This window comes from Syngnathoides biaculeatus, chromosome 14 (genome assembly GCF_019802595.1).
Source record: "Syngnathoides biaculeatus isolate LvHL_M chromosome 14, ASM1980259v1, whole genome shotgun sequence".
Classification (NCBI taxonomy): Eukaryota; Metazoa; Chordata; class Actinopteri; order Syngnathiformes; family Syngnathidae; genus Syngnathoides; species Syngnathoides biaculeatus.
In genome coordinates, this window is record NC_084653.1 from 28,228,028 (window position 1) to 28,244,232 (window position 16,205).

The 16,205-nt window shown below is 53.9% G+C and overlaps 1 protein-coding gene across 1 annotated transcript; it reads right to left on the reverse strand.

The window, feature by feature from the left end:
• Positions 1-935: 935 nt before the first annotated feature.
• LOC133511733 (zinc finger protein 609-like) lies at positions 936-15,481 on the reverse strand. Its single transcript, XM_061840600.1, is given in 9 exon segments — positions 936-1,307; positions 1,396-1,749; positions 3,042-3,426; positions 3,868-5,884; positions 6,506-6,593; positions 6,895-7,120; positions 9,876-10,216; positions 10,219-10,730; positions 13,553-15,481. Coding segments are annotated over 8 exon segments (3,879 nt in total). The 5' UTR covers positions 10,610-10,730; positions 13,553-15,481; the 3' UTR covers positions 936-1,230.
• Positions 15,482-16,205: the final 724 nt, after the last annotated feature.

Genomic DNA, 16,205 nt, shown 5'->3' on the forward strand with positions numbered 1-16,205 from the left:
AGAAAGAAAGAAAAAAAAAGTCGAGTCATCGGGCTTCATTCAAACAAAATACGTCGGGCGACTTTCTGGGCGGTAACGCTAATGAAGGCCGATTGATCGATTTGGCATTAACGAGCCGGGCCCAAAAAAAAAGTCTGAAGCGGCAACGGACACCCGATCCAAAACCTTAACAGCCGAGTCATCGGAAAGGATCGCGTTTAGTTTCCGCTCACGATGTGCGTTTAACAAAAAAAAAAAAAAAATGAGCGCAAACGCGTATGTTGTTGATATACAACAAGGTTGAATAAATGACCCTTGGGATACATAATGGATAAAAAGAATCCATTTCTTTGACAATTGTGATGATGATGAGGATGCAAGCAGCAGTTTCTGTCTCTGCTTTCCAAGAAATCTTCAACATTAGGATGACTGTGGCAACCCCCTTTGCAGGTCTCAAGTCACGTGATCGACAACCTCGTGTGATTTTTGGCCCCGTGGCTCGGTGGTTAGAGCGTCGGTTTGGTAAATGAGAGGTCGTGAGTTCGCGTCCCGCCGGGGTCACCTCGGGAAGGGCTTTTGGTGTAAAACTGCCAAACGAATGTGAGCTTTTCCCTAACGGGACAACCCCAAAGAAACGGGCATACTTTGAACATTTTGGGCGTGTAACTCGCCTCGCGGCGGACTTTGAAGTGGTTTTTTGAAACTTCAAATCTTTGTCGTTTATCCTCCATCGTCATCGTCGACGTGTGACCCGCACCTGACCTTCCGGGTTCCCGCCGGAAGCGGCCTTCAAAACCAGGCACCGCGACGACCGTGCCGGAAGCGTCACAGCGCCCCCGTGTGGCCGCGTGACGGCGATTTGCGGAGGGCAAAAGGCGGCGAGACGGCGGAAACGCGGGACGCCTTTGATTGGGCGCACTGAGGAGGCGGGGCCTGGCCTGGCCTGGCCTGGTCGGTCCAGCTACATGTTTTTAATTAGGATTCACAAGAGTAGAAAAACAACCAAGACAAAAAAAAAAAAAAAGGAAACAAAACAGCATCCAAGCTCTTAAAATTATTCCTCTGTACACTATTTACACATTCGCGCGCGCGCGCGCGCACACACGCCACAGTGCAGGGGGTGAAGCGGAAGCCGCGCCCTGTCGAAGCTGTGCTCTGATTGGTCACTCCACAGTGTTTTGTACTTGACGAGACGCCGCGGGGCCGGGACTCGCCCGTCGTCGTGGCGACCGAGCCCTCGCGCTCCCTTCCTCACCTCCGCGGGGGCGGGTACACGGACGGCGCCGACGCCTGCTGGCTGGCGACCATCGCCGCTGACGACGACAAGCCTGCCGAGAAAAGACGGACGGGTTTGGCCGGGACGGAGGGACGGACGGCAAAAAGGTTCAAGAAAGGAGCCCGGGAACCGAGGGTCACCTGCGGCGTAGGCCAAGTCGTACTGGCCGGCGAGCAGCGGGTAGGCCAGGTGGTGGTGGTGTTGGTGGTGCTGATGGTGGGCGGGCAGCCCGCGCTGGGAGGGCGACGAGCGGGGGGGCCGCTCGCCGTCGCGCTCGTGCGCCGCCTTGTCCGAGGCGGGCGACTTGCTCTTGTAGTGGCTGGCGTGCTGCTGCAGGAGCTCCAACGCTTTGGCCTCGCCGGCGGCTCCCGCAGCCGCAGCCGCCGCCGCCGCCCTCACCGTGGGGCTGGAACGCGACGCCTTCTCGCCGGCGCCCTCGTCCGCCGCTTTGCCGGCGTACGGCGAGAAGGAGTAACCGGCGGGGAGGTACGACCCTGAAAGCAGATGCGGGTCGGGTGAGACTTTTTTTTTTTTTTTTCTCAAGTGTGCGCTCAATATTTTTTTTCAGCGGTGCTTCTCGCTCTTTCTTTTTAGAAATCTCCCTGCCTGAAATGTTTTGCCCGCCTCGCAGTTCTGAGGACTCGGATTTCAAATCCCGCGGTAAATTTTACATTTTCACGTTTTGCACGGTGGACTGGAACAAAACCTCCACACCGCAGATTATTGCTTCCAGATTAGCATCTGGCGAATAAATGAGCAATTTATTAGTGTGTAAACAAAAACAAAAAAACCGGACCCGGTCCCTTTTCAGCTGGTCGAAGGCGGCCCGACCTCCAGTCAGGAGGCCAAACTTTTGGTGGTCTCAGCTTTGAAAGGACTTTTTTTATGCTTTTCATGCCAGCGTTGCACTTTGGTCACTTTCAATTTGTTTGAACTTTTTCCTCCGATGGATTCGTATGGGAGCAGTCACTCTGAGCTACAGGGAGTGGAGGCCCCAGTGGGATACGAACCCACAACCCCTGGTTTATCAAACCAGTGCTCTAACCACTGAGCTACAGGGCCTCTTTGGGAGCAGTCACTCATATTTGGAAAAATGTACGGGTGGGGTCCACCAGTCATGCCCGCAGATGAAGTTGAGCGTGTGAATCTCAAGACCTTCAAATAACATAACTGCAAATTCAAAATAAAACTCTGAAATAATCATTTCCAATTTCAACTGATATTAGTAGAACATGATCAACGGTATTTAAAATTCTTGATGTGACAAATTTAATCTGCAGAAAAATTCAACTCACTGGCCTGTCAAGGAATAAACACAAACATGTTTCGAAAATGCCGAAAGTTGAGTTCAACAAAATCAGCGTTTGTGGCGACAAGCTGGCGATAGATTGGAACCACGTCGCCACTCGTGATGTATTGTTAAAATGTCACGTATGTATTCGTCAATCCATTGATGACGATAAAGCACGGACGGGGGATAAGTTTTCTACGCGTACCACGGGGAAAGTGACCCTTTGCATTTCGATATATGAACAGACCGGTCCAGCGTTAGAACTTAGGTCAAGTCAAAGTAAATCACAATCTCATATTTATTATAGCCAAGATACTGAAACATGACCCGTGTTATATCCCAGAAATGTTTTCGGCTTTTTCCCCTCTTTCGCACGTGAGCCCCATCACAAATATGTCTTTGCTTTTGTCGTTTTCCCGGTTGCATTTTGCACGTTTGAATTTGAGCTTTGTCCGTGGTTGCCGTAGCGACAAGCGCAGCCAGCGCCGCTCTTACCGTGGTAATTCTGCATCATGACGGAGGGCACGCCCCTGTAGCCGGGGTGTCCGGGGTGCCCGGGCTCGTAGGCCTGCCCGTAGGCGTAGGGTCCGTGCATGTAGGGCACGTAGCCCTGGTGCTGCGCCAGGGGGGCCGAGAACTGAACGTGGGCGGCCCGGACCTCCTTGGCCGCGGCCCGCTGCTGCTGCGGCGGCGGCTCCTCCGGGGGCGCCTGCGCCCGGCCCTCCGGAACCTCCTTGGCCTCCTCTTTCTGCGACGCCGCCTCCTTCAGCCGCAGACGCTGCTCCTCCTTCAACTTCCTCTCGTGCTCCTCCTCCAGCGTTTTGGGGGCGTCAGAGTACTTGTTGGGGTACACGTACGGCCAAAGGCGGGCGTCGGGCTCCTGCCAAAAGCGGGCGCCAGTCGGTTAGGAGCGTGCACACCCCCCCAAAACACACATTCGCTCTTGCGATTGACCGGCGATCGGTTCAGTCAGGCTGCGCCCAAAAAAGCAGTTGCAGTGACGTCTTTTTTAACTTATGACAGGAGTTGATAAATACGCGCTTGAATATGAAGCCCACCCAGTAAAAGACTCTCACACAGAAATGTTTACAGTTTCACTTTCCTGTTCAAACTGGTCCCGCACTTCTGTACCAAAGTCTACGTGAGTTGAGGAGCTCAATTTTTGACCAAAAAAAAAGGATTCGGTCGCGACGTGACGACGGCGTGCAGTGAGATGGGACCCTTCGACTTGAACGCAAAATGTTCCGATTGTGTTCACGAACCGCCGGCTGGGCTCGAACCCCGACCCCCCCCCCCCCCCCCCCCCCCCCGCCCCCCGTACCTGTCTGTACCACATGGCGGCCTCGTCCTTCCCGTGGTGGCCCGTTTCGCTCAGCTTCATCTTGAGGCCCTCGGGCGGGGCGGCGGCCTTGGCGTCCTCGCTCTTGACCATGATGACGGACTTGGCCGGCTCCGGCCCCGGCCCCGCCTCCTTGGGCTTGGCGAGGACGGGGGCCGGCGTCAGGGAGGGGGGCCCCGCCGCAGCTTTCCCCTCCGCTTTCTTGTCGGCCAGCCTCTGGCGCTCCTCGCACTGCTGGCGGTAGGCGGGGCTGGAGGCCAGCAGGTGGGCGTGGTAGGCCTGGTCGGGGGAGTACGAGTACGGCTGGGCGTAGTACTGGTTGTAGTAGAGCGGCGGGGGGGCGTACACGTTGGCACGTTGCTGGATGACCGACGGCTGCGGCGGTCCCGGCTCCGCCTTCCTCTCCTCCTGAGGCTCAGCTTTCACCTTGACCTCATTGGCCCCCTCGGGGACCTCCTCCTTCTTGGGCCGGCCCTCCGCGTGCGGCGGCGGCGGCGCGGCGGCGCCCGACGCGGGACCGGGGTTGACGTAGCCGGCAGGGTAGTAGGCGTCGTAGTTGGGGTAGTAGGGGGCTTCCTTGGCGGGCAGCCCTTGAGGAGAGAACAGCGCCTTCTTGGGGTCGGGCTCCGTTTTCACCTTGACGCCGTCCGCCTTGCCTTCCCCGTCCTCGCCCGCATCAGATATGTCGGAGTAGGCGGGGCTGCCGGTCTGGACGGACACTCCCCCGTCGGCGCCCTCTGTCCTGCCGCCCCCTCCCAGGGAGGGGCTGGGCGCGTTGTCGGAGAAACTGTACACTTTGTCGGCGGCCGCCTTGATGCTGGCCAGGCGGCTCTGCTGCGTTTCCGAAGAACCGTTGAGCAGGGCGTCGCCCGCTTCCGCGAATCCCTCCTCCGGCCGCGGCCCCTTGGGACTGTCGGCCTCTCTCCTCTTCTTGTCTTTCTTCTTCTTGTCTTTGGCGAGGGGGCTGGAGGCGGGGTCCACGAGCGCGGGGTTCTTCGATTGGTTGCTCTTTGGAGCCGCTTGCGTCACGGAGCCCAGCGTGGGAGAGGCGGCCTGCAGGTTGTAGGAGGCGGGCGGCACCGGGTGGCCGGCGGGGGCAACGGGGCGTCCGGGCTTCGCGGCCTTCGAGGCCACTTTGTCCATTTTCCCGCCGGCCGCCATCTTCTTGGCTTTCCTGTCGTCCACGCCGTCGTTACTCGCCTCGTCCGTCAGACACTCGCCGTCGGTGCCGTCGGGCTCGCCCTCCCCGGCGGTCTTCTTGCCGTGCTTGCTCGGCTGCTTGCCCGGCGACGGGGAGGGGGCGTCGAAGGCCCGGCCTTTAGGTGTGGCGGAGCGGGCCGGGGAGATGGCGGCGCCGTTGCACGAGGAGGCGTCGGGGTGGAGGCCGGGATCGTCGCCGTACTCGCTGTCGGCGTCCTGCTCGTGGCTGTGGGGCCGCGCCGGGTGGTACTTGTCGGCGTCGTGGTGGAGGTGGGCGGGCGCCGGGTGGTACTTGTCGGCGTCGTGCTCGTGGTGGGCGCGCGCCTGGTGGTACTTGAGCCCGTTGACGTGCTTGTACTTCTTGTTGCAGTTGGGGTGGGGGCAGTCGATGAGCACGGGCGAGGGGCACGTGCGGTCTACCTGGGGAGGGCCGGGGGGCTCCGGCTTCCCGCCGGCGAGGGGGTGGACGGCGCCGGTGGAGTTGCTCCGTATGCGCTTGGACGCTTTGGTGTCCTCGGAGCTGGAGGTGGGCTCCATGTCGGAGGCGGCCTTGCTCTTCCTCTTGGCGGAGGAGGGACTGGCCTTGGCGTCGTCGGCGGCGGCGGCGGCGCCGACGGTCTGGCTGCCGCGCCGCCCTTTGCCGTTGGCGTTGGCGGCCCCCCCGCGGGTCTTGCCGCTGCCCTTGTTGTCCGACGACGTGCTGTTGTCGTTGGCCGGCACGCCGCCGCCCGGTCGCATCCGCTTGCCTCGGCCGCGCCCGCCTCGCATCTCGACGTCGCTGGTGGGCGAGTCGCAGAACCTGAAAGACATCAACGTCATCAGCGCGACGGGCAAACTGGCTTCGGCCCGCTACGGACAAAGGCAATCGGGCGGGGACGTCAAACTTTTGTCTTTGACAAGACCAGCTTGTGCTCTCCGGTGTGTTAATCGAATATTAAAATTACGAGTCGCCGCTCGGCGTGAAATGGAATGTCGTCAATCAGGAAGCGACCTGACTGAAGAACAAGGAAGCAAACAAACGCGTCCGAGCAGATGTACCAAAGTGGCTTCCGCACAACGTCTGACGACCGCGTCACGCTACAAGATTACGGCCTGCGGTCCCTCCGGGAAAACTTTGGCGACGTATCTCAGTTGTGCCTTGTCAGATCGCGAGTGATTACACGAGATTCCCGTTTTAGCGCACTGGATTCTCGATCGATGGTAGCGGAAGGGAATCTTTACACGCGTGTGGTCTTCGGAGCTGATCTTATTGGCTTATCGGAGCGTAGCGCGCGCACACACACACTTCTCCCCAACGTGTTAAAGGCCAGATTTTTTTTTGTTTGTTTTTTTCCCCCGCTCCCCCAAATCTCCGCGTGGTGCGTCTGTACCAGGCAAGGAAAGTTTGAAAATCTGCGTAGCGTCCGTTGTGTCAACGAACCTGGGGGGGGCCCAGTTGTGTCTGGTACAGTCCAGCAGGGTTCCCACGTAGGTCTTGTTCCTCCACGTGACGTTCACCACCAGCATGCCTGCCACCAGCACAAAAACATCTTCCAGTCATTCGGGAACAAAGAATGATTCATATTTTTTCCCCTCACAAGTCACTACAGAAGGTAGTTTTAGCAGACTTGTATCCAAGTCCTTTCTATTGATGTGGCCAAACCAGCTAAGATCTCTCCGGTGTCAGGTTTGAGAAAGTCCACCAAAAGTGATTAGGCTGTAGAAAATGGGCCAATGGTTCTGAGCGCGTTTGGAATCATTGGCTCATTCCCGCCACCAGAATTAGCACATTTATAACGAGTAGAAGCAGTCGGATTTGTCGGCGCTGACCATCTTCCGTCTCCTGCCACACGATGCCCTCCAGGTTGACGCTGGTCCCGGGCTCGCACGGTCCCAGGCACTCGGGCTCGGTGGCCTGCGCCGCGTCCGCCGTGTTGACCGCCACAGAGCGCGTGCGCACCATGATCTGCTCGCACGGCGACGAGATGTCGCTGTTGGCCGCCCCGGCCAGCAGGCGCAGGGGGGGCGGCGCCGGTGTGAGGCTGGGCGACTCCATCTGGAGGGGGGCGCACACCATTTGGCAGTTAAAACCAGCGCGTGGCTCTGCCTCGGATCAGTGCTAACAAAGGGCGCAGCCAAACGTTCGCGACCGTCGTTGCGATTTGACAGAACGCTGACGGTGGAGCAGCACGTGTACACAACAGAATACTCACAGGAAGAGGTTCTTCATCCACTGTAAAGAAAGACTAATTATTGAGTCACGTACAGTACAAATGCTTAAATCTTTCAATTCTAAGCTAACATATCACAAAATGGCAGAACGCGAGCTCCGAGCGTACTCAAGAAATGGCGGGAGTGGGGTTGAAAGAGAGACATACATAAATAGAGAGATGCACCAGTCCCCAAAAGTGGATCTTGGTCTGCCGCGATAAACTTGTTTTTGTATTTTAGTTTTTCGGTTAATCATGTAGGAAATGAAGCTTTTTGAAATCACCCCAAAAACAGGACATGAATTCAAATGACCATACCGTAGTGTAACACGCCGTTTACGTCTGTTTTCTTCATCTTTGGAGACATGATGCAACTTAGTTACACAAGGGAAGACTTCGTGGACCATCTGCGGACTTTCGTTCACACAGCCACGGAGTTTCTGCGCGAGCGCAGTTGAAGCTGTGACCGCGTGGATTCCGAATACAGACCGCCCCTCTGAATTTAGCTCTCGGAACTCTGCTCACCGGTCAACAACGGGGACGAACAACGTGGTTTGTGGATTTGTCAACGCATCCCCGACGGTGCTGTCGGTGGCAGAATACGCTTCCTGACCGCAAAATGGGTGTACCGACGTCACGGAGCTCAACACAGGCTGCAAAGTAGACTTGGAGTCGCCATTTTTAAAATCCAAGTCATTCTATGCACCACGCGAGCTGCTATGCCAGCCTGAGGGACTCGTAGCGGCCTATTCCTGGTGCAGCTTTGGATGAGTCTGAGAACTGTTTGACTGACTTCATACGAAGAGACACTCCTCAACCGATTGTGCAACGGGTGCAGACGCTACTCAGGCGCGAGTGCCCAGATGTGCAAATGGCGCATCGTGCCTGTTCCGTGACATCTGTGATCATGAAGTCCTGTGAAGGCTTCATGCTGGACCACCTCAAAAGCCTGCCGGGGGTCCCCTGCTGGAGCCCCTGCAGTTAGCCTACTGAGCAATCAGGTCTGTGGCGAACACATTCAACGCAGGACTGAACTTCCTCCTGGAACAGCTCACCAACACGGGGATCTCAGAGAGGATCCTGTTCGTGGACTTCAACTCTCCGTTTAAAACCATCTTCCCCGTTCTCCACACCTCCAAAATTTTCCAGCTCAGCGTCCGGCCTGCCATCTTATAATGAACTGACAACTTCCTGACTACAGGACAGACCAGGAGAGGCTGGGGAAGGGCACCTCATCTTCATGCACCATCAGCACTGGGGCGCCCCAAGGTTGCGTTCCCTCCCCACTGCTCTTCTCTCTCTACTCAAAGGACTGCGCTCGCCTGTCAAACTACTCGAGTTTGCGGATGACACTACACTCATTGGCCTCATCAAAGACGGCGACGAGTCTACGTATTGGCAGGAAATGGAGAGGGCGAAGCTTTGGTTCAGCTGATACAACCTGGAGAAGAACACGCTTAAGCCTCCTGAGACGATCGTGGACTTCAGGAGGCATCCTTCGCCACAACTGCCCCTCACGCTGTCCAGCGTTGGGTTCTTGGGAGTTTGTTTTTGAAGGACCTGAAGTACACCAACATCAACAACAGCCAGCAAAGGATGTACTTCCGGGGGCTTGAGAGGAAGTACCACCTGACACGGGGGACCTACACTGGTGATTGAATTGGTTCATCCATCACAGTCTGGTTTGGTGCTGCCACACTTGCCTGAAAACTATCTGCACTATTTGCACAATTGTCACTGGACCAGTGTTACCTCATGACTGGTAACCAACCTTCCATCGCTCAACGACTCCAAAGAGTACATTTTTATGTCCTACAATATCCATTGTCACAGTCAAGCACCACCTCCAACTACTTGAGACAAACTCTTTGTGTTGCTGACATGCGTGGCCAATAAAGGGGAGTGTGAATTTGAAGCAGAACAAGGTCTCAAAACGTTTCGCCATTTCAAATCTTTGTCAACGAATTTGATGGATTCAAATCAATCGAGATATTTTTTGCCGACGTGCATTCGCGCCTGTCAGGAGCAAATTGGGCCACATTGGTGTAGCCCCAGCTAGACAGAGGGAGTGCATGCCCTGCGCTTACAACATTGGAAAGTTACTCAAACGAATTTGGACTGTCATTATCGACTCTTTTTAGAATCGATTATGAACACACACACCCCTCCCAAAAACTCTCTTTAAACCACTACCATACATTTTATTCTTTTTCTGAGTGCTGGACTTCTCTCAGATAATATTCGCTGTACTTACAGAAGACAAAAGTAGCCTTTGGCAAAGGGTCAACATTTGTGACTAACATTAGCGCACGAGCGATTACCATTTGAAAGACATCCATTAGAGTCTTAAAACTACTTAACAGACGCTCCTCTGTCGTTTTTCACGGGGCCAACAGTGCGCCTGTATGAAAGAAGAGTCTGTGCGGTAAACATGGAGAGTGTCCAAATTGTTCCGGCATCGCAAATTGGTCCCGGTTGGCACAAATATGCTTGCATGACAATTCTTGTGGTCAACTTAGCAGAGTTAGCGCCCCACAACCCCATCCATCAATTGAGTTCATCAAAACCGTCCCTCAATTGACGGCGGTCTCCTGGTCTTACCTTCTCCCCGCACAGCATCTTCTTAAGGTTTCGACATTCCACATTCTGCATCTCCTCTTCGTCGTCTTCCTCCTCCTCTGCCGTCATGGTGACAGGCTGGCCCATCCCCGCCGACTCCAGCGCCACGTGACCCAAGTGCTCGGCGGCGGCCTGGGCCTCAGAGTTCTGCTGGCCCTCAAAGGGGCTGGCGCGAGGGGCCCCGGGAGGCAGGAGGGGGACCCCGGGTGGCAGCGCCGGCTCCTTGTCAATCTCCATTTTGTCCTTCTTAGTCTTTGAGGACAAGGCGTCCTTGTCCTTCTTGACGGCCGAGGGGACCCGGGAGGCTTTGCCGGGCTTGTCGCCTCCTTGGTCAGGGCCGAGTTGAGGTTCTGGGCCGCCGGGTCCCGACCCGGAAGCTCCTTCTTGACGGCGTCCGACGGCGTGGCCGCCTTCAGTGCTTCTTTTGAGTTCTTACTGCGCTTGGATTTGGATTTGCTGTCTTTTCCCTGCCCGCCGCCGACAGGGCTGACGAACTTGATGTTGTCGGGCAAAGCGGCCACGGCGCCCGGCGGGGCGGCCATGGCGCCGCCGCCTTCCTTGCTGCCGGACATCTCTAGTTTGTCCTTCTCTAGGTCGGCGTCCAGGTCAATGATCAGATTGCCCACACCGATGTCCCACTCATCGCCGCTGTCGTACGTGTCTACCGCGTTGGAGTCCACACCTTTGCCGCCTGCAGGGCCGCTGCTGAGGGACATCTTAGTAGGGGCGTCCCGGAGCGCCGCGGGCGAGGCCGCAGGAGGGGCGCGCTCCTCCCAGCCGCAGGACGGCGCCTCAGGGCTGGACCCGGCGCCGCCGCTCCGCTTCCCGCATGGCCTCCTGCACGACACGAAACATTTTAAGATAGAGTATCCTTCCGTTAGATTGCAATTCCTTATTTACATCCGTACTATGTCGCAGTTTTTGAAGGGGGTTCTAAACTATACGTGCAAGTCTGAATTTTGAGTTGTGAGCCTTCGCGCTGGGCAGCACTGAGCTCTGCTGAAAGACATGCAACACTTGTGTTTAATAATACATTTGATTTAAAAGTGCCCCTTTTACATACAAAGTATGGGTGAAAAGGGTTGAAGATTACCTTTATGTACAATTAAATGTAAACTTTTTTTTTTCCTTGCCAGCATGTCATGTCAAGAGAATATATGCCTGTGAGTATTGCTGTGTTCTCTTTGCATGCGCTGCGGGAAAGTAGATGTGTTGTGGTTTTTTTTTTAATTACCGTAGCATGGATGCAAGTTTTAATAGCCCGTCTATGGCGTTTTGATTATGACTTGACAAAAAGGCAACTGGTTAGCGTGAACCCGTAAAGTGACAAAGTTTGCGATGAAGAGAAGTACACTGACATCACGTAGCTGGATTCACATTCGCCACGTTACGAACGTTTGGAGGCATTTTGGGCAAAAATGAACAAGGGCACTTATTAAACTCACCAACGTATTTAAGAGTCAAGTTAAGTGGGTCAAAACATGTCAAATAAATGCAAACGTGCGTAAGGTCAAGCCACTCAGCACAAGAAGGAAGGCCAACTCCCGACTAGCGAGCAAGCTACCAGTTAGCATGCTAGCCGAGATGAGCCGTCGGGCTGCGTCTCGCTGACACTTTCACGCAAAACCGAAATGCACGTCAATAAAAAAGTCACAGCTCCACCGGGTGAACACCGCCAGCTCGAAAAACACACAAAACGTTGCTTCGAGCAGCAAACATCGAATATCGGTCCGGGATGGAGCTTCATTTGGAGACACCGAGTTCGAGGCCCGCGTAGGCCCGCTACACGGCTAACGAGATCCATTATCGGACGCGCTAGCAAGATTGCATTTCTTCGGATTCACAAATGCGAAAGAACATTAAAGTTGAAAAGTGAACGTTACACGGCACTTTATGTAACACCATCAGAGCCAAACGGGTTCTCTCACGGCATAAAGAAAACATGAAAGTTGATACGCTTTAAAAAAACAAGGCTAAAGATTGCTAGCAAGTGTCATTCGAATTTTCCTCGTGTGAGAGTTCTATTATTAAATGTCAATCTTCATTTATGACTTCAATGTCACCTGGCACGGTGTTATTTTTTTTTTTTAATTCTTATTCTTACGAGAATCTTTTTTTTTTTTTTTTTTTTTTTTAAACCACACAGTAACTTTATACGTTTACGTTATTTTAACCTGTGAGTGTCTGGAATTTCTCCTGCAAGCAATTTTACAAAATTGAATTTTGCCCCAGCGTGTCGTCCGTTCTTTTCTTTTCTTTTCTCTTCTCTTCTCCGTGACAACGTCAAGTGTCCTAAGAAATACACCGAGTGAACAAATGCTCCTAACAAACTTGCTCACTGGCGTCGTTGAGGGTACACCGGAGCCTGCTCTCCATCCACCCGGGCGAGAAACAAGATCAACCGCACGCCGGAAAACGGCTCGGACTTCGGGAGCGAACGCACAAAGCGGCCCGAACGTCATCGCAGCCAGGCGACCGACCGGTGCGTTCGCTCCCGAAGTCCGCCCGCGCAAAAAAAAAAAAAAACGCGTCCGACGATGGAAGCAAAGCGCCCGGCGCCCTCCCCGGTCGTGCGCCAGACAAAGACGGCTAGCGGCTAACCCGCCGAGCTAGCGGCGAGCGTCCAGCGTCGGAGAGAGACGCCGACGGCCGCGTCCTGCTTACCCGGCTCTCACGATGCCAACGCAGGCCGCATTCAGGTGCGCTCCATAAGCCTCCGGACGGCCGGCAGAAAGCGAACGGCGGACGGACGGAAGAGGCAACGTTCTCCCGACTCAGGGTGCCCGCGGCCGGGCCTCGGTTGGAGCGCGGCGGCCGTCACGCGGCGGCCCCGGGCCGGCCCCGGCCTGCACGCCGCTGCCAAGCCGCCGCCGAGCCGCACATCCCCGCACTCACTGAGCCGGACGGACGCGAGCCAGGACGCGGCACGCGTGTCCCATGTGTGACTTTGGATAGTCCGAACGCGTCCCAGAGTCCGAAGACAAAAACGAAAAAGAGAAACCTTCCACTTCCCCAAAAACAAGAATAATAATAATAATAATAATAAACAAACAAACAGTCAGGCGAGCGCACGAGAGCCTAGCGGCGCGACAGCTACGCTGAGCAAAACCCGGCCCGGAAGAAGGAACGCTGGACCGGACTCGCCGAGACGACCGCGTCGGATCCGCTTCTCGCTGGAATGGACTCCCGCGGTGACGGCGGGGCACCATATTGTCACGCCGATGACGTCGCGTCACGGGCCAACGCCATTGGCTGCTTCCCAAAATGGAAGCGAGAAACTTCCCGCTTCCATATTTGATGTTCAGATGACGTTCCAAAGGTTTGGATGCGTTTGGCCAACCTCCCCGTCCTTGTCTTCGAGTCGGTGGAGGAAAACTATCGAAGAATTTCATTTCTCATTGCGACTGCTGCCCTTTGACATGGCCGGTTTGTGAAATCTCAACGAAATTATCAAGTTAGCATTTTTTGTTTTTTTAAACCAAACCTGTCAGAAAGAGGCGGGGCTTGCATTGGCGAGCGTCTACGTTTAAATTTTATTTTGTTTTGTTGCCACAGGATGAAGTCACAACACATTTCTTTCAAGTAATGACGTTAGATTATCTGGTAGTCATTTCAAATGTTGATAAATTTACAAATCTCGACGACCCCGCGTGACTCACCTCAAGCGGGATCTGTTCCCAAATGTATCTTGTAAATGTCCACATCAAAATGTCATCATCTTGATCATGATCTTCACAGAATGTGAGCGGAAGTTTTCCTCTGCTGCCCAAACTTTTAGCGTTCCCAAGTGCATCAGGTGGTCGTCAGGGCGCCCTCAAGCGGCGGACAAAAGTACAACGTTACGGTGACTTTGATCGATAAGTAGTATTGAGTACTTTTTTTTCCTGCTGTTTTTGCCTTTTTTCGGGTGGGGGGCGGTGTAATCAGTCTCGAAAACGCTTGTTGGCGATTCATTTTGGGTTTTCCAAAAATAAAAACATATAATTGGCATTTATAAACATAACATCAATTCGTGTCCTGTATTTTCTGCAGCTTTTCAGCACAGTATAGGCAGTCCGGCCCGGTCACCAGCCCCCACAAATACCGGCGGTTGACTGTAGCTCGAATCAGAACATTTTTGTAAAGCCTTTTACACCTCCAGGTTCCTGGGAATTGGTCTCACAGGACCTGAAGTGGGAGACCAACATCAAGCCCATCCTCAAAAAAGCCCAGCAAAGGATTTACTTCCTGCGGCTTCGGGTGAGAGTTGCCGAGCCAGTCCTACATGGCGGTCATCGAATCAGTGCCGTCTGGTTTTGGGCTGCCACAAAAAAGGACAGCAAACTCTGACAGCAACGCTCAATCAGAACTGCTGAACAGATTGTCGGCACCACCCGACCCACCCTTGAGGACTTGCACGCCACCCGCCACCAGCTCTTCCGAAGAATGCAAACCAAAATCAGCAGGAATCACACCAGGGTCTGAAATTCTTGAGCAGCTGACGTGCAATTCAACTGCAACACGCTGCCAACGCTCTACCCCGAGTCGTTGACCAATACTCGCCTCTCGTACCCGAGGAGTATCTGGGACATTTGCACAATCGACACGGTCGCAGACTATCGCACGACGAGTCGCTTGAACCTGCATCCGCTCCTTGAAGTCTGGACGCTTTTTGCACATTGTTCATCGCGCGGGACTCTCACTCGGATAGGCCTTTTAACTGCTCGAGACGCTAAAAGGTTGCATCCTTTGCACAGCTGTGAGTTCAAAAAAAAAAAAAAAATCAAAGTTTGTCTGTCTGCTGTGCTCCGCAACGTGCATGCCGTACTCGGGCACCTCCAACTAAAAAGGCAGAAAACTTCCGTATGTTTTGTTTACATGCTGGGCCAATAGAGCCGATTCTGAATCATCACCAACACACCAAATGAAAGAATGACGCTGACGTGAGGATCAGTGCATGTGGCGCATGCGGCGTCCTTAAAAAGTGGACATGAAAGATGTCGGCTGTCGGGAGTCCAAAATGTGACTTTTGCGTTCCAGGACGGCGACTGACGGCACCCTCGATGATTTCCTGGCTTGCCGTGGACGAGAGCCCGACGATTCCGTCCAGGTGGCTCGAAAATCCAGTTAGCTGAGGACGGACGCCGGGCAAACGGTGACTGCACGACCGAGCGCTCGGGACATTTGGGATGCGGCACATGGAGCTTGCTTAGGTGCTGTCTTTGTTCTTCTTGTCCTTCCTCAACGCTCCGTCGTTCTCGGCGAAGAGCGTCGCTCTCCCTCCGGAATGAACGTGGCCCGCCTCAAATCGGGACATTTTGTGTCTCAAAATGGTTGCCGTACGCTCGTGGGGAGTTGGTGCATTTGGTACCTCGACCTGGAGTGGGGGGGCGTTACCTCCTAAAACCAATTAAACGACGCTAACTTTGTGGCGATGAAGAGGATGAGGAAGAGGACTTGCGGACGTGGTGTTGCGTTCACGGACACCCCGACGCGCGGCCACCCGTCCCATCCACGTGTGCTTCTCGTTAGTCGTGACCACAACTTTCCACTCGTTGCTTCCAGCGCGTGCGCGACTTTGTGCTTTTCAAAAGTGGATCCGGTCCAGCGCAGCTCGCGTGGAAACGAGTGAAAAGTCGTCATTTTGTCCTCGGACCAAAGCGCGTGCTCGACATTCTCGTGTCAATCTGCGCACGCAGTCAGCACACGTGCACGTGTTGAGGTTGGTGTGTGCGCTAGGGGGCGCCCTTTCTCTCTTTAAACTACAAAATGAAAACACGAGCACAGAAAATCATCTCGGATACATGCAATAATAACACAATATAGAATAATCACTACTACTACTATTAAAAACAACAATAGTATATAAATTGGGTTGTAACAATCCAAAAAATAATTATATAATCATAAAATGCAAATTGGACAAGGGACCAAATATTATCAAATTTACACACACACACACACACACATCGTCATAATTTAAAAAGGCAAAACAACATTAAAAAAAATCCCCAAATCCATACGTGAAAGAAGATTCCAACATATTGCATGTCAAATTAAAACTCTTCTTGCGAAGCCTGCTAATTAAAAACATATCTTGAAAAGATGTGAAATAAAATTGACCTTTAAATTGTTTGAAGTTAGTGCACATTTTTAGGTTCGTCATTTAATAATAATACAAATACGATTTAATAAAGTCAAGCAAGTGCAAACCGAACAAAAATATCTTTTTTTTTTTAAATAGTTCGACGTTTTACAAGTGGATGAGGCGCTCTGGTCATGCTGGTGTAACGATGGGCGGGGTCATTTGGCTAGAGGGGGGGGGGGGGGGGG